General features: G+C 45.3%; 1 protein-coding gene across 1 annotated transcript in view; it reads right to left on the bottom strand.

Moving 5' to 3' along the window:
• The window catches only part of CHN1 (chimerin 1), a 214,976-nt gene that overhangs the window by 83,825 nt on the left and 107,012 nt on the right, over positions 1-24,139 (bottom strand). Inside the window, exon 7 of the mRNA XM_077448057.1 lies at positions 16,641-16,929. Within this exon, the coding sequence (XP_077304183.1) occupies positions 16,641-16,929 (289 nt within the window). The remainder of the gene's footprint in view (positions 1-16,640; positions 16,930-24,139) is intronic.

Here is a 24,139-nt window from a genome sequence, read left to right on the forward strand (position 1 = left end):
CGAACGAGAGGGAGAGCGAACGAGAGGGAGAGCGAACGAGAGCGCGAGAAAGACTTTGCTCTCATGCACATCGTTGGATTGATATCGGGCTCAGGTACCTATTTAGGGGGGCTGGCAGGGAAAGCTGCTTGCAGAAGTTTTTTTTTACCTTAAATGCAGAGAGTGCATTTAAGGTAAAAAAAAAAAAATTCTGTCTTCCGAACCACTTTAAGGTCCTTTTACTACTCTGGTTTATGCAAGATCAGGCTGTCATTTATCTTACCAGGAGCTGGTAGCCTCACAGTAAAGCAAATACAGTATATTGGTGCTGTCTATAGAGAAATATACCCTATCCTGTATCCCTGTGCTCAGAAGATACCATTTGCATATTGTCACCGACTTCATAGAAGCCTTCCTTAATCCCCTGTTCAGCAGGCCTCTGACTTGGGAGAGCCTTTGGCAGGTAAGACATGTTACGTGTATGCAAGTTCAATGTATTTAGCCTTTTGCCTGGAAAGTTCAGTTCTGAACTTGAGGCCATTCAAATGAAGTTACTCCTCTGCTGGTTGCTGTGAGAGTAGGCAGGCTAATAGAAGGGCAGGAGTAAGGTAGCATGGGTCCCCGATACCTAATCTTGCATCACTTTTTACATCTATGCGTCTATGAGGATAGTTTTTCCTTCTATGTAAACTACAAATACAACGTACCTATGAAGCTTAAAAAAATAAACATTAAAAACACGCCACAATCCCCCTCTCTTTCCCGTTCATCGCTCTTTCTCTCTTCTCTCTTTTCTTACACGCTCTCCCAGGAGAGTATACTTGATAATGTTTTGTACAAGTATATAGTACCGTAAGTTGATACCTGCTGCCTCAGCATGAAACCTTTCACTGGAAACAGAGATCTGAGGATCAGTTTATTGTTGGTTGATCTTTAAGTTTTGTACTCTCTCAATGAAGATCCTAACACTTGCGGATAGAACTACTTGGCCTGGTTTGTACCTGCTCCAGGTGGCTATACTCTGCAGGCCGATAAGCATTGATTATTTGTTAATTCTTCGTTTCTGTTTATGCCAATGTTGCAATGAAGTGCATGACATGTAATGCTTTGTACTAAACGAATAAAAAGTTATTTGACCCAAAAAAAAAAAAAAAAAAAAAAAAAAAAAAACACGCCACAAACTATGATGAGCACAGAGTCAACAACCCAATTAAGTCACACTAGAAGTTCTGATAAAAATAAAACAAAAAAAAAAAAAAAAGTACACATTTTATTTCAGAAGCTGCCAGGTTCTGACAGGCAAGAACTAGTGAGGTGTAAAGACTTCACATCTCAGACCGTTAATGAACAGAATAATTTATAGATGGGTAAACTTTGCCGTCAGTTCAGGAAATATGTAGACAGAAGAGGCCGGGAAAGACCTAGATGTCAACTTTATTTTCCAAAATACTTTAAGAACGTTTTGAACCTTTGATGTGCTGACTTCATAGAAGGGAGCTTGAGAATACAAATGGGTCATACTAATGAAGTTCTCCAACTTATTAAAAAAACACGCACAACATTTAGACCAGTAAGGAATCTGTATAATACATGAGGTTGTCAAAAAAGTAGAGGTTTTATAAATAAACAGAAAAGCAATACCACTGCAAACTAAGGGTCCGTTCACACAGTGGCAACACGACTTTCAACACGACTTGTGGAGGCAACTTGGACGCAACTTGGACACGACTTACAACACGACTTTAAGTTGCCCCAGGCCAGGCGACTTTTGCCGCGGCCAATCAGAGAATGAGCTCTCAAGAGGTAACTCCACGCCAAATTATGAAAAAAATTTGGCGTGGGTTCCCCCTCCGAGAGCATACCAGGCCCTTAGGTCTGGTATGGATTCCAAGGGGAACTCCCTACGCCGAAAAAACGGCTTGGGGGTCCCCCCCAGATTCATACCAGACCCTTATCCGAGCACGCTACCCGGCCGGCCAGGAAAGGGGGTGGGGACGAGCGTGCGCCCCCCCCTCCTGAGCCGCACCAGGCCGCGTGCCCTCAACATGGGGGGGGTGCCTTGGGGAAGGGGGGGCCGCGCGGCCCCCCCACCCCAAAGCACCTTGTCCCCATGTTGATGAGGACAAGGGCCTCTTCCCGACAACCCTGGCCGTTGGTTGTCGGGGTCTGCGGGCGGGGGGGCTTATCGGAATCCGGGAGCCCCCTTTAATAAGGGGGCCCCCGGATACCGGCCCCCCACCCTATGTGAATGAGTATGGGGTACAATGTACCCCTACCCATTCACCTGCAAAAAAAAAAGTCCCAAAAAAACACAACACAGGGTTAAAATATTTTATTGCGCAGCTCCGGGGGTCTTCCGTCTTCGGGGGTCTTCTCGCCGGACTAATCCGCTATCTTCTTGTAGCTCTTTTGCTAGCGGAGGAGTCCGGCTTTCTTCCTCGCCGCCGGCCTCTTCTCCCGACTTCGGGGGTCTTGTTCCCCTCTTCGGTTCTTCTGCCGGGCCACCGCGCCTTCTTATAGCTCTTTTACAGGCGGTGGCCCGGTCTTCTGTCGCCGCCGCCTTCCGTTCTTCTTCTTCTCCAGGAGATGTTGCCTCGATGATCTCTCCGGCCGGAATGCCAGGGACGCGCTCCGCTGCCACTTATATAGGGACAATGGGGCGGTGTCACATGGCTTTATGTCACATGGTGGCCCCGCCCCCTTACGATGTCATAGTCCCCATGTGACATCAACCCATGTGACCAACCCATGTGACATAAAGCCATGTGACACCGCCCCATAAGTGGCAGCGGAGCGCGTCCCTGGCATTCCGGCCGGAGAGAGCGTCGAGGCAACATCTCCTGGAGAAGAAGAAGAAGAAGAACGGAAGGCGGCGGCGACAGAAGACCGGGCCACCGCCTGTAAAAGAGCTATAAGAAGGCGCGGTGGCCTGGCAGAAGAACCGAAGAGGGGGACAAGACCCCCGAAGTCGGGAGAAGAGGCCGGCGGCGAGGAAGAAAGCCGGACTCCTCCGCTAGCAAAAGAGCTACAAGAAGATAGCGGAGGAGTCCGAAGACGGAAGACCCCCGGAGCTGTGCAATAAAATATTTTAACCCTGTGTTGTGTTTTTTTTGGTACTTTTATTTTACAGGTGAATGGGTAGGGGTACATTGTACCCCATACTCATTCACATAGGGTGGGGGGCCGGTATCCGGGGGCCCCCTTATTAAAGGGGGCTCCCGGATTCTGATAAGCCCCCCGCCCGCAGACCCCGACAACCAACGGCCAGGGTTGTCGGGAAGAGGCCCTTGTCCTCATCAACATGGGGACAAGGCACCCCCCCATGTTGAGGGCACGCAGCCTGGTACGGCTCAGGAGGAGGGGGGGCGCACGCTCGTCCCCACCCCCTTTCCTGGCCGGCCAGGTAGCGTGCTCGGATAAGGGTCTGGTATGAATCTGGGGGGGACCCCCACGCCGTTTTTTCGGCGTAGGGAGTTCCCCTTGGAATTCATACCAGACCTAAGGGCCTGGTATGCTCTCGGAGGGGGAACCCACGCCAAATTTTTTTCATAAATTTGGCGTGGAGTGCCCTCTTGAGAGCTGATAATTCTGTCAGAGTCGCCTCCGTATAAACGGAGATCCGACTTGGAGGCGACCTCCATTGAAATCAATGGGTACCGGTCGCCTACAAGTCGGATTCAAGTAGTACAGGAACCTTTTCTGAAGTCGGAGCGACTTCAGTAGTGTGCATTAAGACGGCTCTCATTCACTTACATTGCTTTTTAAATGTTGTCCGACCTGAGGCGACTAGGGGCGACCTGAAGTCGGATCGGAGTTGCCCCTGTGTGAACGGACCCTAAGGGGTGAGGATATTTTGGAAAGGTTAAGAATATACAATATATATATATATATATATATATATATATATATATATATATATACATACACACACACACACATACATACATACACACACACACATACACACTGGGTAAAAAGTATTGAACACATCACTATTTTTCTAGGTAAATACATTTCTAAAGGGGCTATTGGCATGAAATGTTCACCACATGTCAGTAACAACCCATGCAATCCATACATACAAAGAAACAAAAACAAATAAATTCAGAAATTAAATTGTGTGTAATAAAAGGGCATGATACAGGGAAAAAGTATTGAACACATTAAGAAAGGGAGGTGCAGAAAGGCATGGAAAGCAAAGACAACAGCTGAAATCTATCAGCAATTAGAAAAAAATCCTGCCCCTTGTCAGTGAAAATTGTATCAGCTTTTTCAGTCTCAACTGATGGTCTATCCGGTTGGATTCACACTATACTACACGACAATAGTACGACTTTCATCCTACTTTGCTCTGCCACATCAGTCCTACAGTGGTCCTACATCCATCAGACTTTCATGAACAGGATACTACTTTGATCCGACTTTTCAGATAGTACGACTTGTCCTGTGACCAATCAAAACTAACACACAATGAGAGGGGCTACAGCAGGGGGCAGGAAATAACACAATGTGGGATGCCAGTGTCGGATGGTTAGGAAAAGCATCCCACTTTGATCCTACTGCAATGATAGTCAATGGGCTGAAGTAGGATCAAAGTCGGACCAAAGTAGCACAGGGAGCATTTTCAAAGTCGGACCAACTTGTGTCGGACCAGTTAAGACGGTTCCTATAGGGAACATTGATTTTCACACGTCATGCGACATGAGCTTACAATGTCGGCATGTGTCGTACCAGTGTGAACGCAGCCTAAAAAGGTATCTCGTTACCAAGGTGTCACACAAGAAACATCTAATGATGGGTAAAAGCAAAGAACTCTCTCAAGACCTTTGCAACCTTATTATTGCAAAACATAGTGAGGTAACGAAAAAAAAAACTTCTGAATGTTCCAATGAGCACTGTTGGGGCCATAATCCGAAAGCGTAAAGAACATAATTTCATTATAAACCAGCCACGACCAGGTGTTCCTTACAAGATTTCGGACAGGAGTTAAAAGAATTATCAGAAGCGTTGTCCAAAAGCCAAGGACTACTTGTGGAGATCTTCAGAAAGACCTGGAATTAACAGATACAATTGTTTCAAAGAAAACAAAACGTAATGCACTCAACCGCCATGGCCTGTATGAACACTCACTATGCATGACTCAGTTTGCTGAAGAAAACGCATTTTAAGCTCATTTAAAGTTTGCTGCATAACATTTAGACAAGTCTGTGACATACCGGGAGAATATAGTCTGGTCAGATGAGACCAAAATTGAACTCTTCAGATGCCATAATACACACCATATTTGGAGGTCAAATGGCACATCACCCCATGAACACCCCCATGCCAAAAGTGAAGTTTGGAGGTGGGAACATCATGGCGTGGGACTATTTTTCAGCAAACATTGCTGGCAAACTTCATGTCATTAAAGGAAGGATGAATGAAAAATTGTACCAAAGACATTCTTGATGAAAAACCTGCTGCCATTTACCAGATGATGAAGATGAAATGAGGGGGGGGGGGGGGGATATTTCAGCAAGATAATGATCCCAAACACAAAGCCAAGGAAATTCAATTGGTTTCACAGAAAGAAAATAAAGCTGCTAGAATGGCCCAGTCTTTCACCTGACTTGAATCCAATAGAAAATCTATGGAAATTAGGGGTGCACCGAATGGGTTTTTTGGTGCCGAAACAGATACCGAAAATTAAAAATACACTAGGCCGAAAACCGAAACAGCACCGATACCGAAAATGACTGTTTTAAAAAAATATTTTTATACAGGAGATGGTCAGAGACTGGGGACATGGTACAGGAGGTGGTCAGAGACTGGGGACATGGTACAGGAGGTGGTCAGAGACTGGGGACATGGTACAGGAGGTGGTCAGAGACTGGGGACATGGTACAGGAGGTGGTCAGAGACTGGGGACATGGTACAGGAGGTGGTCAGAGACTGGGGACATGGTACAGGAGGTGGTCAGAGACTGGGGACATGGTACAGGAGGTGGTCAGAGACTGGGGACATGGTACAGGAGGTGGTCAGAGACTGGGGACATGGTACAGGAGGTGGTCAGAGACTGGGGACATGGTACAGGAGGTGGTCAGAGACTGGGGACATGGTACAGGAGATGGTCAGAGACTGGGGACATGGTACAGGAGGTGGTCAGAGACTGGGGACATGGTACAGGAGGTGGTCAGAGACTGGGGACATGGTACAGGAGGTGGTCAGAGACTGGGGACATGGTACAGGAGGTGGTCAGAGACTGGGGACATGGTACAGGAGGTGGTCAGAGACTGGGGACATGGTACAGGAGGTGGTCAGAGACTGGGGACATGGTACAGGAGGTGGTCAGAGACTGGGGACATGGTACAGGAGGTGGTCAGAGACTGGGGACATGGTACAGGAGGTGGTCAGAGACTGGGGACATGGTACAGGAGGTGGTCAGAGACTGGGGACATGGTACAGGAGGTGGTCAGAGACTGGGGACATGGTACAGGAGGTGGTCAGAGACTGGGGACATGGTACAGGAGGTGGTCAGAGACTGGGGACATGGTACAGGAGGTGGTCAGAGACAGAGGACATGGTACAGGAGGTGGTCAGAGACAGAGGACATGGTACAGGAGGTGGTCAGAGACAGAGAACATGGTACAGGAGGTGGTCAGAGACAGAGAACATGGTACAGGAGGTGGTCAGAGACTGGCGACATGGTACAGGAGGTGGTCAGAGACTGGCGACATGGTACAGGAGGTGGTCAGAGACTGGCGACATGGTACAGGAGGTGGTCAGAGACTGGCGACATGGTACAGGAGGTGGTCAGAGACTGGCGACATGGTACAGGAGGTGGTCAGAGACTGGCGACATGGTACAGGAGGTGGTCAGAGACAGAGGACATGGTACAGGAGGTGGTCAGAGACAGAGAACATGGTACAGGAGGTGGTCAGAGACTGGCGACATGGTACAGGAGGTGGTCAGAGACTGGCGACATGGTACAGGAGGTGGTCAGAGACTGGCGACATGGTACAGGAGATGGTCAGAGACAGAGGACATGGTACAGGAGGTGGTCAGAGACAGAGAACATGGTACAGGAGGTGGTCACAGACTGGCGACATGGTACAGGAGGTGGTCACAGACTGGCGACATGGTACAGGAGGTGGTCACAGACTGGCGACATGGTACAGGAGGTGGTCACAGACTGGCGACATGGTACAGGAGGTGGTCAGAGAATGGCGACATGGTACAGGAGGTGGTCAGAGACTGGCGACATGGTACAGGAGGTGGTCAGAGACTGGCGACATGGTACAGGAGGTGGTCAGAGACTGGCGACATGGTACAGGAGGTGGTCAGAGACTGGCGACATGATAAAAGAGATAGATGCAGCCAGTGTTGCCCCCACTGATGCAGCCAGTGTTGCCCCCCACTGATGCAGCCAGCGTTGCCCCCCACTGATGCAGCCAGCGTTGCCCCCCACTGATGCAGCCAGCGATGCCCCCCACTGATGCAGCCAGCGATGCCCCCCACTGATGCAGCCAGCGATGCCCCCCACTGATGCAGCCAGCGATGCCCCCCACTGATGCAGCCAGCGATGCCCCCCACTGATGCAGCCAGCGATGCCCCCCACTGATGCAGCCAGCGATGCCCCCCACTGATGCAGCCAGCGATGCCCCCCACTGATGCAGCCAGCGATGCCCCCCACTGATGCAGCCAGCGATGCCCCTCTGCAGTGAAGAGAGCCGTCTGGTTGAATAGAGCGCCGGGAACATCACAGCTTTAATTTCAATAGCTGTGTGTTCCCCGTCGCGTGCCGTCACACACAGCCCCTCCCCCTTGTCCAGGCACTTTGATAGACAGATCACCCGTCCAATCTGGACAGGTGATCTGTCTATCTAGGTTCCCCGGACAAGGGGGAGGGGCTGTGTGTGACGGCGCGCGACGGGGAACACACAGCTATTGATGTTGATGTGATGTTCCCGGCGCTCTATTCAACCAGACGGCTCTCTTCACTGCAGAGGGGCATCGCTGGCTGCATCAGTCCTGCGCTATTCACCCCCATCATGGGCGGCACCAGGGGCGGGGCGGGGTTACGCCCCCAGGCCCCGCCCCATTTTCGGCTCAATTATCGGCCGTTTTTTCCTTTCGGCAAATTGCCGAAAAGGGCATTTTCGGCCGATATGTTTCGGCGGACGAAATTTCGGTGCATCCCTAATGGAAATAACTAAAAGATCAGAGTTCATATAAGAGGCCCACACAACCTTCAAGATTTGTAGACTGTGTGGAAGAATGGGCCAAAAATCATACCTAAGCAATGCATGCGACTAGTTTCTCCATACAGAAGGCGTCTTGAAAGCTGTCATTACCGACAAAGGATTTTGTACCACGTATTAAATACATTTCAGTTAGCGCGCTCAATACTTTTTCCTTGTGTCATTTCATTTTATTACACAAATTAATTTCTGAACTTATTTGTTTTGGTTTCTTTGTATGCATGGGTTGTGTTACCAACATGTGGTGAAAGTTTCATGTCAATAGCACCTTTAGAAATATACTTACCTAGAAAAATGGTGACATGTTCAATACTTTTTTTTACCCGCTGAGCGTAAGAGAAATAGATCGATCTATCCATCTATCTATATATCTATATTATATATACATACACACACACACACACACACACACACAACCATCCCCACCCACAGTTGTGCTCATAAGTTTACATACCCTGGAAGAATTTATGATTTCTTGGCCATTTTTCAGAGAATATGAACACAAAAACATTTCTTCCACTCACGGTTAGTGTTTGGCTGAAGCCATTTATTAGCAATTAACTGTGTTTAGTCTTTTTAAATCATAAAGGCAACAGAAACTACCCAAAATTACCCCGATCAAAAGTTTACATACCCTGGTGATTTTGGCCTGATAACACACACACACACAAGTTGACACAAAGGGGTTTGAATGGCTATTAAAGGTAACCATCCTCACTTGTGATCTGTTTGCTTGTAATTAATGTGTGTATATAAAAAGTCAATGAATTTCTGGACTGACAGATCCTTGCATCTTTCATCCAGTGCTGCACTGACATTTCTGGATTTTGAATCATGGGGAAAGCAAAAGAAATGTCAAAAGCATCTGTGGGAAAAGGTAGCTGAACGGTAAAAAATAGGAAAGATATAAAAAGATATCCAAGGAATGGAGAATGCCTATCAGCAGTGTTCCATCTCTAATCAAGAAGTGGAAAATGAGTGGTTTTATTGAATCCAAAACATGGTCAGGTAAATTAAATTCAGCCACAACTGCCAGGAAAATTACTTGTGTTGCAAAGAAAAACCCACAGAATTCAGGTGAAATACAGTACTGAATACATGGTGTGGCTGTTTCAAGATGCACAATAAGGAGGTACTTGAAGAAAGATGGGCTGCATGGTCGAGTCGCCAGAAGCCATTACTGTGCAAATGTATCCCGCTTACAATACGCCAAACAGCAGAGACAAGCTTCAAACCTTCTGGCACAAAGTCATTTGGAGTGACGAGACCAAAATGTAGCCACAACCATAAATGCTACATTTGGAGAGGAGTCAACAAGGCCTATGATGAAAAGTACACCATTCCTGCTATGAAACACGGAGGTGGATCACTGATGTTTTGGGGATGTGTGAGCTACAAAAGACACCAGGGAATTTGGTCAAAATCGCTGGCAAGATGAATGCAGTATGTTATCAAAAAATACTGGACGAACATTTGCATTCATCAGCCAGGAAACTGCACACGGGACGTGCTTGGACATTCAAACATGACAATGATCCAAAACACAAGACCAAGTCAACCTGTCATTGGCTACAGCAGAATAAAGTGAAGGTTCTGGAGTGGCCATCTCAGTCTCCTGACCTCAATATCATTGAGCCACTCTGGGGAGATCTCAAAACGTGCAGTTCATGAAAGACAGCCGAAGAATTTACAGCAACTGGAGGCTTTTACCATTACCTACTGGGACGTGCCAGAGCAATAGCCTTGAGGGGAGGGAGACACCCTGCCAAACGATAACCATCAGAACTTATACGGTAGCCCACGAATCCTCGGCTGCTCGAACATTCAATTGATAATATTTTGTGAACGTATGCACTGAAGACCATTTAGCAGCCTTACAAATATGAGCCACAGATACCTGATGGCAAAAAGCCCAGGAGGTTCCTACACCCCTGGTAGAATGAGCTCTCACCCTAAGGGAGGAGCTTTAGGTTTCAGACTGTAGGCTTCAATGATCAATTTACAGTCACCAATGGAAGCCTTGGAAGCAGCCTGCCCCTTCTAGGGTCCTTTTGGTAAAACAAAAAAGGAGTCTGATCCTCGGATCTCTGCAGATCTAGACAAATAAACTGCTCGGAAAACATTCAATGAAAGCAGTCGCCTCTCTTCCACTGAGCGAGGCTGAGGAAAAAAAGGCAGCAAAATAAGGCCCTGATTTAAATAAAAGGCCGAAACCACCTTTGGCACCAAGGATGGTGCAAGTCGTAACACGACCCTGTCGTCGTGAAGGATAAAGTATGGTTCCCTGCACAAAAGGGCCACCAACTCTGACAACCTTCTAGCCGACGTGATGGTCATCACTAAGTCTAGCTTGCGTGACTGCAAGCCTAATGGAATTTCCTTGATATGTTCAAATGGTTGTTTCTGTAACACAGACAACACCAAGTTCAAGTCCCAAAGACACATAGGTGACCTAATGGATGGAAGAAAGCAAGAGGCCTTTGGAAGAACACCGATAGGGCCAAAATTTGGCCTCTGATTGTACTCAAAGACACTTTGATTTCCACAGCTGACTGTAGAAAAGAGAGAATTCTCACAATCACATATTTCTGAGGATGCCATTTTCTGGCTTCACACCAAGCAATAGAAGTCTTCCAGACCTTATGATAAATTTTCCTTGTGACAGCTTTTGTAGCATTCACTAGGGTAGACACAACTGATCCCGAAATGCCACGGTCCTTTAACACCCTGGCTTCAATAGCCATGCCGTCAAATTTGAGACTGTAAATTGGGGTGGAATATAGGACCTTGCGACAGTGGAAGCGTCCATGGCCCGTCTATTGCCAGTCTCACAATCTCTGGGAACCAGGGCCTTCTGGGCCAGGCCAGCGCCACCAGAATAACTGGAACACCCTCTTTCCAAATCCTGCACAACATACGTGGAAGGAGAGGGATCAGAGGGAAAGCATAAACCAGAGAGTACTGTCTTCATGGAACTATCAGAGCATCTGCTCCAATTGCCAGAGGATCCCTTGTTCGGGACACAAATTGCTGTAGCACCAGTTTAGGCTTAAGCGTGCTCGAGTAGATAAGCACATTGTATAATCCAGGGCTTTTCCTCTTCTGATCCAGGCCAAGAAGATGTCTTGTTGTAAAGGCCTGGAATGGAACTGGGCATAGGGCACTACCTCGAAGGAGGATGCCATCCTCCGTAGAAGACTCATACAGAGCCGAATGGAGAGTTGTCTGGTTCCCCTTATTCTGACACACCTGAACCTTCAGGGCACACATTACAGGTGGCAAGAATACTCTTGCTTCAAATGTATTCTAGGATCAGACCCAAATACTTTAGACTTTGAGCTGGTTTCAAGGCTGACATTTCAGTAATTATGATCCAGTCTAAGCTTTTCAAATACCGCACTGGGCATATTATGCTCTGTTTTGTAGCCAGCCCGAAGGGTAGAGCCACAAACTAAAAATGACGTTCCTCTACTGCAAAACATAGGAACCACTGATGAGGCTGAAAGATCGGTATATGTAAATAGACGTCTTTTATATCGATGGAGGCTAGAAAGTCTCCCCCTGGAGTGAGGCTACTACTGAGTGGACAGACTCCATCTGAAAGGACTGTATCAGTAGATACTTGTTGAGGGATCTTAGGTTCAAAATGGGCCTTGTGTCCCCATTTGGTTTCTGAACCGTAAACAGGTTTGAGTAAAACCCTGTGCCCCTTTTGCATACCAGAACCTCTACAATCACTCCTTGATGCACTAGGAGCCAGAAGCAATACTTTTTTTTTTTGGAGGATCCAAGGGAACGCTGGATCTTAAAAAACTGAGGGGGAACACCCCTGAAACTGCGAGATATAATTGAGGTGACCCACTTGTCCTGAACTATAGCTCTTCAAAATGTCCGCAAAGTGCAGCAGCCTTCCCCCACTCGATGGAGTGGGGTTGTCCTCTCAAAAGGAGGGCTTGGTGCTGGGTTTAGAAGAATCTTGGACCCAGGGCTTCTTTTGGCCCTGGCCCTATCTCCCTATTGGCGGCAGAACCGCATTGACCGCAAGACACGTCTGGTGCTTTTCTTCTCAGGCACTAGAGAACTCTTCCCTCCAGAAAGGTTTTAGATATATTGGTCCAAATGATCACCAAATAAACGTTCCCCACGAAAAGGGAACCTGGCAATAACTTTTTACAAGGAAGCTTCACTGACCAGTTCTTAAGTCACAAGAGTCTGCGCATATGTACAGACGAGAGAGACAAACAAGAAACCTGCTGTATTGAATCCTTTAAAGGCGTCAATCGCAAAACACAGCGCTCGAGAAATATCCGTCTTACTTTTCAGGCAGATCATCCTCCTGGTTAGGCCTATCGGGTCGTTTGACCTGATCCTTTACGGACTCGGCAGATAAGTCTGCTGCAACAACTGGCTGAATAGCTAAACTGGCCAAAGAAAAGGAAGCCTTTAATAATGACTCCAATTTCTTGTCAACAGGGTCTTTCAAGCCATGTGCATTATCTACCAGACAAGTTAAGTTCTTGTTTAAAGGAAGAGACTGCTGCATCTACTGCTGGGCATGCTCCATTTTTTTATCAAACTTTTCATCCATGGGATATAAAAAGGGAAAACCTTTTAGGAGGAACAAAAATCTTGTCAGGATGTCCCCAATCAGCATACACTGCCTGTTCCAACAGGGGTGTAGGGGGAAAGCCTGTGCAGCCTAAAGAGACATCAGGGATCTCACAGAGGACCAGGGGCGCTCAGTCACCTCTGCAAGAGGCAACTTAAAGGAAAAATGAACCAGGGGAGGACTTTTCAGGAGAAGGCCGTGCGCAAGGCTGGCTTCTCTGAAGGAGCCTGGAGGCTCAGTTGAAGGACTTCATGGATCTTCACTCATACGGTATTGCTGGATCGGCTGAGAGATACTGGTACCGTATGATAGCTCTTTAAATTTGTCTATGTCCCTCAGTTACAATCAAGTCTGTGGAAGAGACTCTTTGGCATCCTGCCAGCTGCTAGGCCTAGTGAGAGGAGGTCTATCCGGGGGTTGTGAAATCCAGCTGTGAAACGGTTATTCTCTGGATTTCTCTTGTAAAAAGACTTTCCATTTTTGCAGTCCGAAGTACCTGAACTTACTCCTAACCCTCTACCCTAAACTGAGAAACTCTGTTTCTACTTTAAATAAATAACCCAAAAGAAGATTCAGTGTAAGTTCCCACATTTCTTTGGGCCATCTACCACGGGAAACCCTATACAGAGACAAGGTTAAGAAGGTAACGGTAAGCCCAATAAAACCAGCAGCTCTTTCGGGGGTCAGTGCTACAGATTATATATACACCCACACAGACAGTATTAGACAATCCTCATATTGAGTTATTTTCTTGTATTGCACTAAAACCAGGAAAATAATTCACAGAGCAACAAAATTAGCAGTAGCTTCTCTGGCCCAACAGCTCAGGGATTTATTAATATTCTGGACTGCCTCCCAAATATGAGAGGACTGAGAGGAAGCAGTTGTCACCAATTTTCACACCCTGACAGGTCAGAGGAGCTTTACAATGGGACAGCTGCAATTATGGTCATTGAAACTCAGCAGCCTGAAGCTGTCTGCAGGCTTGGCCCCTCTGATAAGAAATGGAGGAGGCTGGAGACTGACATTTTCTGTTATCTGCAATCTCAAAAAGTATTTTTTTTTTTTATTGTGTGCGAGTTACTGTATTTTTCACTCCATAAAAGATGCACTTTTTTCCCCCCAAAAAATGGAGGGGAAATGTCTGTGCGTCTTATGGAGTGAAAACAGACCAGCCTTGCCACCGCTGTGTCAGAATACAGGCGCTCGGCTTCTCTGTGGAGAGAGAAGGACAGGATGTGAGGCACATCCTGGCAGGGGCATACCAAGGGGGAGCGGCGGGCGATCCGCCCCAGATGCTAAAACATTGCTGGGTGTCAAGGGCGTCGCTATGGGGGTGACACCCGCCAGAGGTAACACCATCCCCAGAGCGGAGAGAGCCCTGGCTGCTCCCTTTGGTAGTTTTTTTTTTCACCCCCAGCGTCGCGGCCTGGTCCAGTCTGTCACTTCCTGCTCCTTTCACCGGCAGCTGCTGCTGAAAACTGTGTCCCCAGTCCTCCGGATCTTCCTAGCTGCTGCCCGTCCAGGTGTATCTGAGGCTGAGAGCCAGCCAGCAGCCCGCTAGGTGAGCTAGTGATAAGGAGGTAGGGGGTGTGGGCTGCCCAGTCACCTGAGCTGGTGTGAGAAGAGGCTGAAGGGGTGTTTGTGTCTGCCCCAAAACCCTGAGCTGATCTGGGAAGGGGGAAGATTGCTGTGTCCACCACCATCATCCAGGTATAGTGTAGCTAAGCCTATTTTATTGGGGGGGGGGGGGGGGGTGGTATTGCTGTGTGTCCACCACCCACCTATAGTAGTATTACCCTGTTTCCCCTAAAATAAGACCTAGCGTGATTGTCGACGATGGCTGCAATATAAGACCTACCCCCCAAATAAGCCCTAGTTAAAGTCCTTCTATGTCTTATTCTCAGGGTAGGGCTTATTTTCGGGGAAAGAGGGTGGGGCTTATTTGGGGGGTAGGGCTTATATTGCAGCCATCACCGACACTCACGCTAGGTCTTATTTTAGGGGAAACAGGGTAGTAGTAGTATAATATTAAATATTTTAGTACACCATTTGGTTCAGAATATTTTTCTTGTTTTCCTCCTCTAAAACCTAGGTGCGTCTTATGGTCAGGTGCATCTTATGGAGCGAAAAAATACAGTATTTCATTGGTACGGTATCAATCGGCTTAAAGCGGAATTCTCTCAATCAACACTATTTTAACCCTTATGCTGCTTATCAGTAAATAGTAAAGTATATCATATTTAATTATTTTATACTTTTGTTACTTCCTGGTTTCCTGTCCTAGGGAAATGATGTCATACTTGCTAGGAGTCTTCAGGAGGGGAGGTCTTCTCCTGCCTGCATGCCTGAGCTAGAGACAGAAGGATCTGAGGAAGTACAGGAATCATCTGCCCTTGCTCAAGATGGCCAAGGCCAGACATGCTAGGGGGGGTGTTCCAAAGTGATTTGTCAGCAACAAAGCATGGAGACATGGGTGGATGGATAAGTTTGCTTTGAATAATAAAAATGAATTAAATTGCAGTTTAGTTACTTAAAAAAAAAAAAGCACATATAAAGCAGTTTTCTTTGTTTACTTGCAAATTAAATAAAAATTAACAGTGCCCCCAGGCAGCTGCTGATCTCAAAACCAGATTATTGAATTATAAGTTTAAGCATTACAGACCCACACAAAAAAAGGCTACACCCACTACTATCCGCTATCAACTGAAATATTAGCTGTGGGCGTAAACTAAGGTGGATTGGACTTGTACAATAATTAATCACTTTGAGTCTTAGGCTGGTTACAAACGTTACTTGTTTTTTGTTCAACCCTGAAAGGGAAAAAACTAAAAAAAACAGAGGTTGCCATACTTACTAAGCAATGTTAGTGTGAGCCCTGCTGAGCCTGGGTGTCTTTGTGCTCTGATAGGGCGATTGCCCCCAACACCCCAGTTCCTGCTGAAATGGGTGATATTCAGATCGTGTGTACCCAGCTTTACTCTCCAATGAGAGAGTTGAAGGTCACCTATAGTCTGCCAGTCTTGCCCAACATACTCTGTCTCAAGAAGTTCCTGGTAAAAAAAAAAACCAAACTAAGTAATCCCTGACCCCTCCTAAGCTAAAAAGTCAAATAGGAAAATGCAAGCAAAGAGCTCATATATGAACATTCTATTCCTAGACTTGAAAACGTATACAAGAAGATTGAATATTCACTCTTGCATATCCCTAATTGTAATTAGTTATCTCTAACTTTTCATAGATACTTAAAATGATTGTAATGGGATTGTTTTTTTTTTTTTTTTTTAAATAACAAAACAACAAACATGTCATACTTACCTCCACTGTGCAGCTCATTTTGCACAGAGTGGCCCCAAACATCCTCTTCTGTGGTCCCCAGGTGGCTCTAGCGGCTCCTCCCCGCATCAGATAACCCCCTAGGAGAAGAGCTCTCCCGAGTCCAGCAGTTGCATCCAGACGAATGCTGGACCCGGACTCGCCCCCCCAGTAATTGGATTTGATTGACAGCAGTGGGAGCCAAGGGCTACGCTGCTATCAATCTAGCCAATCAAAACACGAGACACTGGCTAGAGCAGGTGTGCTCGTCCTCGACACAAGAAAAAAAAAAAAGGTTCGGGTGAGTAAAAACGGGCACACTGGGGGTGCTGCTGCACTGCAAGAGGTTTTTCACCTCAATGCATAGAATGCATTGAAGTGAAAAACCACGAAAGTTTACAATCCCTTTAAACACAATAAAATTGGTACTCCCTATATACTTTTTTCCCATTATTATAACAAGACAATTAAGTGGAAGAATCAATACCACTGCTCACCCTTTTCTCCGCAATGACATCTTCTCCCGATGAGTCCCTCTCATCATGTGCCTCTTTCACAGCTGGCATTTGCTTCTTGTGCGCTGGCTCTCGATTTAAGGTGGTATAACCTATATGTTCATAAATCGGGTTAATGGTCATCTTGGCAATGTACTCTGCTGCCTTGGTCTCGATATATAAGGTGATCAGGCCATCAGTCACCAGGTCATGAATGGACTCAAACCTCTTTTCGCCAACAAAATGTTTTCCGTCATAGTAAAGTCTGAAGTTTCTGGTCTGAATTCCAAATCTGCCTCAAAATAAAAAAGAAGAAAAAAAACTATGAAATTCTCGAATATCATTTTCTAAAAACGTCTGGATTGAACCAAGTTGTCCAACAACTGCAGACACTTTATACAAGTCAGTTCAATGCATATGTGGAAAAAGTGATATATCTAGCAGTTTGGTTAAGTTTTTTTTCCCATTTTTCGATGCCAGAACTGCCTTCTTTCAACCGCCTGCCTAGAAGATGTTATACACACTTACAATAGGCTCTTCTATTGCACTTAATCAATACGGTGATTTGATGCAGTGCAAAACCTCCACAGCCTTGTCATTTACTAGGAAGAGGCTATTCAGGGAGCATTTGGCTCTCGTGCCAACAATTACACTGAATTGCATCTGCTGCCAGAATCTCAACTAAATGGGACAGAATGGCACAAGGGTAAGTATTCTTTATTTCTGGCTGAAATCCAAATACTAACTCTTTGGTGTTTTATAAAGGAAGCTCTATGGTAAGCTTGCTGAAACTCGAGATTTTCACATAATCTATGCATAGGACAGCAGCCTTAAGTGATGGTTTAGGCATTGCAGTTTTTTTCTTTCATTTATATGTTGCAGCATCACGCAACAGATTGGGATAAAAAAAAAAAAGAAAAAAAAAAAAGGGGGCTGCTTTATACAAATGCAAATTTCAAGCCGTCCTGTGACCATATACAGAAATATACAAAGACCATATGCAACATACTTAAATGGATTTTAATTAAGCCCCTTCTGTTATCCTGGTTGTGTAGCATCACTCCCTCAGATGTCTACCATCATAATGGCATATTATTAATACTAATAGCAAGTTGAGATCTGTGGCCCCAACTTCTGAACCAAATAATTTGAAAGCTAAACATAAAATAATCAGAACCAAAAAAAATACACAAAATCTAAAATAAAATATTTGACCTGCATGAGGGCCTTTCACGCAGGAATTCAGCCTGGATAGGTCTGTCGATTTTTCAAACGAATCCAGTCTACTGGCAGGTGAGAGTAAATAGACAGACATCAATTTACACTCATCTACACACAAGGCCGTTTTATGTACGCAAAAAAATGGGAAGGGGTTGGATCGTTTTCCATTTTTCTAGACATAAATGGATACCCCTTTCACACTGAAAGCACTAAAAATAGCACCTAAAGCGCATGAAAAACAGCTCCCCTACAGTATCAGTGTGAAAGCCCCAGTGCTTTCACACTGAGGCGATGCACTGGTAGGACATTAAAAAAAAACTCTTTGGGGCAGTAAAGGAGTGGTGTATACACTGCTCCTTCACTGAACCGCTGGCAAAGCGCCGATTTAGGCGTTGTTTTAACCCAGTATCCGACAAATTTGCAAAAACAACGGTAAAGCTACCGCCGACGCCACAGCGTGAAAGCAGCCCAAGAGCTCTTTCAGAAGAATCGACACGTGATATGGCTATCGATGGCTGATTTCATGGTACGCCTTTGAGAATTACTATAAAACCTATTTTAGTACTTTGCTCTTTTACTTGTATTCAGACTTTTTACACTTTAATGTTGGCGCTAAACATTATCTGTTTACAGAGTTTACTACTAATGTACAGTACTGTGCAAACGTTTCAGGCTGGTGTGAAAAAATGCTGTAAATTAAAGAAAGCTTTCAGAAGTAACAGTGTTAGTTTATTTTTATCAATTAAAATGAAAAATAAATGAACCAAAGAGGAATCAATATTTGATTCACTCTTTTCACCACTCTGCCTTCAAAACAGCATCAATTCTTCCAGGTACACTTGCACACAGTTTTTGAAGTTAGTTCTCAAAGATGTTGGGAACAACCCAACCACTGATCTTCTGTGGATGTAGGATTCCTCAAATCCTGTCTCCTCATGTAATCCCAGACTATGTTGAGATCAGGGTTCTGTTGGGGCCAAACCATCACTTCTAGGACTCCTTTATGCTGAAGATAGTTCTTAATGACATTGGCTGTATGTTAGTTTGAGGTCATTGTACTGCTGCAGAATAAATTTGGGGCCATTAACATGCCTCACTGATGGTATGCCATAATGGATAAGTATCTGCCTGTAATTCTCAGCATTGAGGACACCACTGCTCCTAACCAAACCTCCAAACCCATTTGCAGAAATGCAGCCCCAAGCTTGCAAGTAACCTTTACTATGCTTTACTGTTGCCGGCAGACACTCATTGTACCGCTCTCCAGCCCCTCACAAACTGCCTTCTGCTACAGCCAAATAATTCACATTTTTACTCATCAGTCCAGAGCACTTATAAAGAACAAACTCAAGAGGGCGTCTGTCAGGCTTCAGGCTGGAACATAAGCATCAGCAGCTTCCAGAAATGGCAAGATGGCTGTGGCTCTAAACAGCACCTCTCTTGGCTAGGTGATGACAGGAAGTGGAGGGGATGTGGCTTCATGTTTCAGGGTAGACAAGAGGGCGCCTTTATCAAACCAGAGGAAGCCGTTTGGAGCCACAGCCATCTTGCCATTTCTGGAAGCTGCTGATGCTTATGTTCCAGCCTGACAGCTGCACTTCCATCAAGAACCCCGCTTCAACCAGCCACATACCTGCTGAGCTCTGCAGCCTCACGGTGATCCTATGAATGTATATATGGGTCCACGACAAGCCTTGATCCACTTTAATCTAGTGAGAGCAATTTTATTGTATTTTACGCTTTTTAAATAAATCGCTACACCAAGATGGAGGTGCCTTCTTGTGTTTTTTTTATTTTTTATAAATGCATTAGGATCTCCAGACTTAATTTAAGAGGAGCTGCATCCATTTTACCTGGTATATCCTACCACTCTCCTGGCTCTCTTATGTGCCCCATTTAATGACAGTTGGGTTCCAGTCAGCCCAAGAGCTGATTCTTTTTATTTGGAGTCCAGAGCCCCTGCTGCCATTTTTTCCGCACCCCAGTTCCTAGGTTTTTGTTCATAGTTGAGTCACTCAGCCTTGTTTCCACGTCGAAGGTATGGCTTTTTTGGCTGCAATTCTTCCATGAAGACCACTTCTGGCTACACTTTCGGATAGTGGGTGGGTGTACCCGGGTCCCACCAGTTCTGTACTGATGGCAGTTCTGGACATCTTCCGATGTTGAATGGAAGTAAGCATGATGTGTCTCATCGTCAGCATCAAGTTTCCTTGGCCGACTGCCGTGTCTATGGTCCTCAATGTTGCCCAATCAATAGAGTCTTCAGTGCTGAGAAATACTGGCAGATACTTACCCATCATGTCATACAATAAGGAAAGCCTCTGATTGGCCCTAAATTTATTTTGCAGCAGCAGGAAAATGATCCCGAACATACAAATATCATTAGGAACAATCTTTAGTGTAAAGAACAAGGAGTCCTGGAAGTAATGGTTTGGCCCCCACAGAGCTCTGTCAACATTGAGTCTGTCTGACATTACAAGACAGAAGGGTCTGAAGCAGCCTACATCCAGAGAAGATCTGTGTATAGTTCTCCAAGATGTTTGACACAACCCAACTTAAAAAAACTGTGCAAGTGTACCTAGAAAGAATGACGCCATTTTGAAGCCAAAAGAGTGGTCCCACCAAATATTGATTTGATTTCAATTTTTTATTCTGTTCACTCAATTTGCATTTTTTAAATTGATAAAAATTAACAATTAAAATATATATATGAGAAAGCATTCTTACTTTACAGCATTTCTTCCTGCTTGTACAAACACAGCATGATATGGAGTGACAACCTTCTGTCTCCAATTGCCCTCCTGCACTGTCACCCTGTCATTTGTACTTCCAGGGGAACCTCTAGACAGTCGTGGCAATGCTCATTTTGCAGACCTGGTCCACCATTGTCACCATCCAGAAGTTCGTACAACACAGCAAGTGCATGCAGGCAGAAATGGCGCAAAAAGAATAGAAATGACCAGCAGCACAGAGATACACAATAGGATGAAATACAGTAAAGCTACATAAATATATTCTGAAAGTATCAAAAGCACAGTAATTGTTTGTGAAACACAGTACATTGACTGTTAGCCAGTTAGAGTTTAGATCTCCTTTAACCACTTCAGCCTCGGACCAATAAATACCTTAAGGACCAGAGGTCTTTTTGCAATTTCGCACTGCGCTGCTTTAACTGGTAATTGCGCGGTCATGCAATATTGCACCCAAACGAAATTTGCGTCCTTTTCTTCCCACAAATAGAGCTTTCTTTTGATGGTATTTGATTGCCTCTGCGATTTTTTTTTTTTGCGATATAAATGGAAAAAGAGCGAAAATTTTGAAAAAAAAAGATATTTTCTTCTTTTTGTTATAAGAAAAATCGAATAAACTAAATTTTAGTCATACATTGAGGGCAAAATTTATTCAGCCACATGTCTTTAGTAAAAAAAATGTCAATAAGCGAATATTTTTTGGTTTGCGCAAAAGTTATAGCGTCTACAAACTAGAGTACATTTTCTGGAATTTACACAGCTTTTAATTTATGACTGCCGATCTCATTTCTTGAGGTGCTAAAATGGCAGGGCAGTACAAATCCCCCCCAAATGACCCCATTTTGGAAAGTAGACACCCCAAGGAAATTGCTGATGGGTATGTTGAGCCCATTGAATATTTATTTTTTTTGTCCTAAGGGATTGAATAATGACAAAAAAAAAAAAAAAATTTTTTTTTACAAAAAGTTGTCACTAAATGATATATTGCTCACACATGCCATGGTTATATGTGGAATTGCACCCCAAAATACATTCTGCTGCTTCTCCCGAGTACGGGGATACCACATGTGTGGGACTTTTTGGGAGTCTAGTCGCGCACGGCACCCCGAAAACCAATCACCACCTTCAGGATTTCTAAGGGTGCAAATTTTTGATTTAACTCCTCACTACCTATCACAGTTTCGAAGGCCATAAAATGCCAAAATAGCACAAAACCCCCCCAAATGACCCCATTTTGGAAAGTAGACACCCCAAGCTATTTACTGAGAGGCATGTTGAGTCCATGGAATATTTTATATTTTGCCAAAAGTTGCGGGAATATTACAAACTTTTTTTTTTTTGCACAAAGTTGTCACTAAATGATATATTGCTCACACATGCTATGGGCAGAAGTCAAATTACACCCCAAAATAAATTCTGCTGCTTCTCCCGAGTACGGGGATACCACATGTGGGGGACTTTTTGGGAGCCTAGCCACGTACGGGACCCCGAAAACCAAGCACTGCCTTCCGTATTTGAATATAAAATGCTATAAAAAACAAACTAACCAGAGTCACCCGTAACACTTATACGGTGATCAGTGGTGAAAGGGTTAACTAGGGGCAATCAGGTGGTTCAAATTTTTATTAGGTAGTATATGGGGGTCCCTGGCGCTATATAAAAACCTGACGGGGAACCTAAATAACTAACTGGCTAACCAGCGTCACCAGTGACACTTATACTGTGATCGCTGGTGAAAGGGGGTGAAAGGGTTAACTAGCAGCAATCAGGGGGTTAAAACCATTATTGGGTAGTATATCGGGGTACCTAGCGCTATAAAAACCTGGCGGTGAACCTAAAAAAATAACTAGCTACCTAGCGACTGTAGCGACACTAATGCAGCGATCAGAAAAACGATCGCTTAGTGACACTGGCAAAAGGGGGTGAAAGGGTTAACTAGCGGCAATCAGGGGGTTAAAAACATTATTGGGTAGTATATCGGGGTACCTAGCGATATAAAAACCTGGCGGTGAACCTAAAAAAATAACTAGCTACCTAGCGACACATGCAGCGATCAGAAAAATGATCGCTTAGTGACACTGGCAAAAGGGGGTGAAAGGGTTAACTAGCGGCAATCAGGGGGTTAAAAACATTATTGGGTAGTATATCGGGGTACCTAGCGATATAAAAACCTGGCGGTGATCCTAAAAAAATAACTAGCTACCTAGCGACTGTAGCGACACTAATGCAGCGATCAGAAAAACGATCGCTTAGTGACACTGGCAAAAGGGGGTGAAAGGGTTAACTAGCGGCAATCAGGGGGTTAAAAACATTATTGGGTAGTATATCGGGGTACCTAGCGATATAAAAACCTGGCGGTGAACCTAAAAAAATAACTAGCTACCTAGCGACACATGCAGCGATCAGAAAAATGATCGCTTAGTGACACTGGCAAAAGGGGGTGAAAGGGTTAACTCTAGGGGCAATCAGGGGGTTAAATCTTTATTGGGGGGTGATAGGGGGCTACCCTGGACCTAACACTAACTGTCCTGACAGTTTTTACTGTCACAACTGACACTGAATGCATTGATCAGTAAAGAAATGATCAATGCAATCAGTGACACTGTGACTGGGGGGGGATCGGGGGGCGATCGGGGGGGGGGGATCGGGGGGGGGGTTGTGTGCCTGTGTGTACCTACATGTCAGTGTAGTGTTGGTGCACACTTACTTTTACTGTTCTCCTCGTAGTCCGGTCAAAAAGACCGCCCCGAGGAGAATGACATCACTTCCTCCTTCCTGTGTAAACAATACACAGGGGAGGAAGCTTCTCATTGGCCAGGAGCGATCCAGAGGGGGTGGCCGAAAACCAACGGCCATCCCCTCATCACGGAGCGCTCCTGGAACGAACCGGACCGCCGTATCCAGCGGGAGGGGGTCCGATCGGACCCCCCACCCGCTGGAAGGCAATCACGTAGATGTACGTGATTATGCCTGCCTGTGCCATTGTGCTGACGTACAATGGCAATACGGCGGTCCTCAAGTGGTTAATAATGACCACAACATACTCGGCACGCTCTACAGACTATTGCATCTCCTGCAGATGTGTATGCAGACATTGAAATTTCCTGCAGAAATTGAGCTTGGACCTACCACCTATATCCCCCCCGGCTTTATACCTATATTGTGACATTACAGCCTTTAGATCAATGTTTTTTTTTAATCTGAATTATATGTGATGGATCAGAACACAATAGTCTAAGTTGGCAAAAGTAAAATTAGAAAAATATATACATAAAACAGTTTTTCAGAAATAAAAAACTGATAATTGGCATGTGCATATTATGTATTCACCTCCTTTATTATGAAGCCCATAAAAAGCTCTGGTGCAACCAATTACCTGCAGAAGTCACATAATTCGTGAAATGATGTCCCCCTGTGTGCAATCTAAGTGTCACATGATCTGTCATTACATATGCACACCTTTTTGAAAGGCCCCAGAGGCTGCTGTAACACCTAAGCAAAAGGCACAACTAACCAAGCACTGCCATGAAG

The sequence above is a fragment of the Lithobates pipiens genome, unplaced genomic scaffold, assembly GCF_037356315.1.
Source record: "Lithobates pipiens isolate NorthernLeopardFrog02 unplaced genomic scaffold, aLitPip1_a1.2 Scaffold_22, whole genome shotgun sequence".
NCBI lineage: Eukaryota > Metazoa > Chordata > Amphibia > Anura > Ranidae > Lithobates > Lithobates pipiens.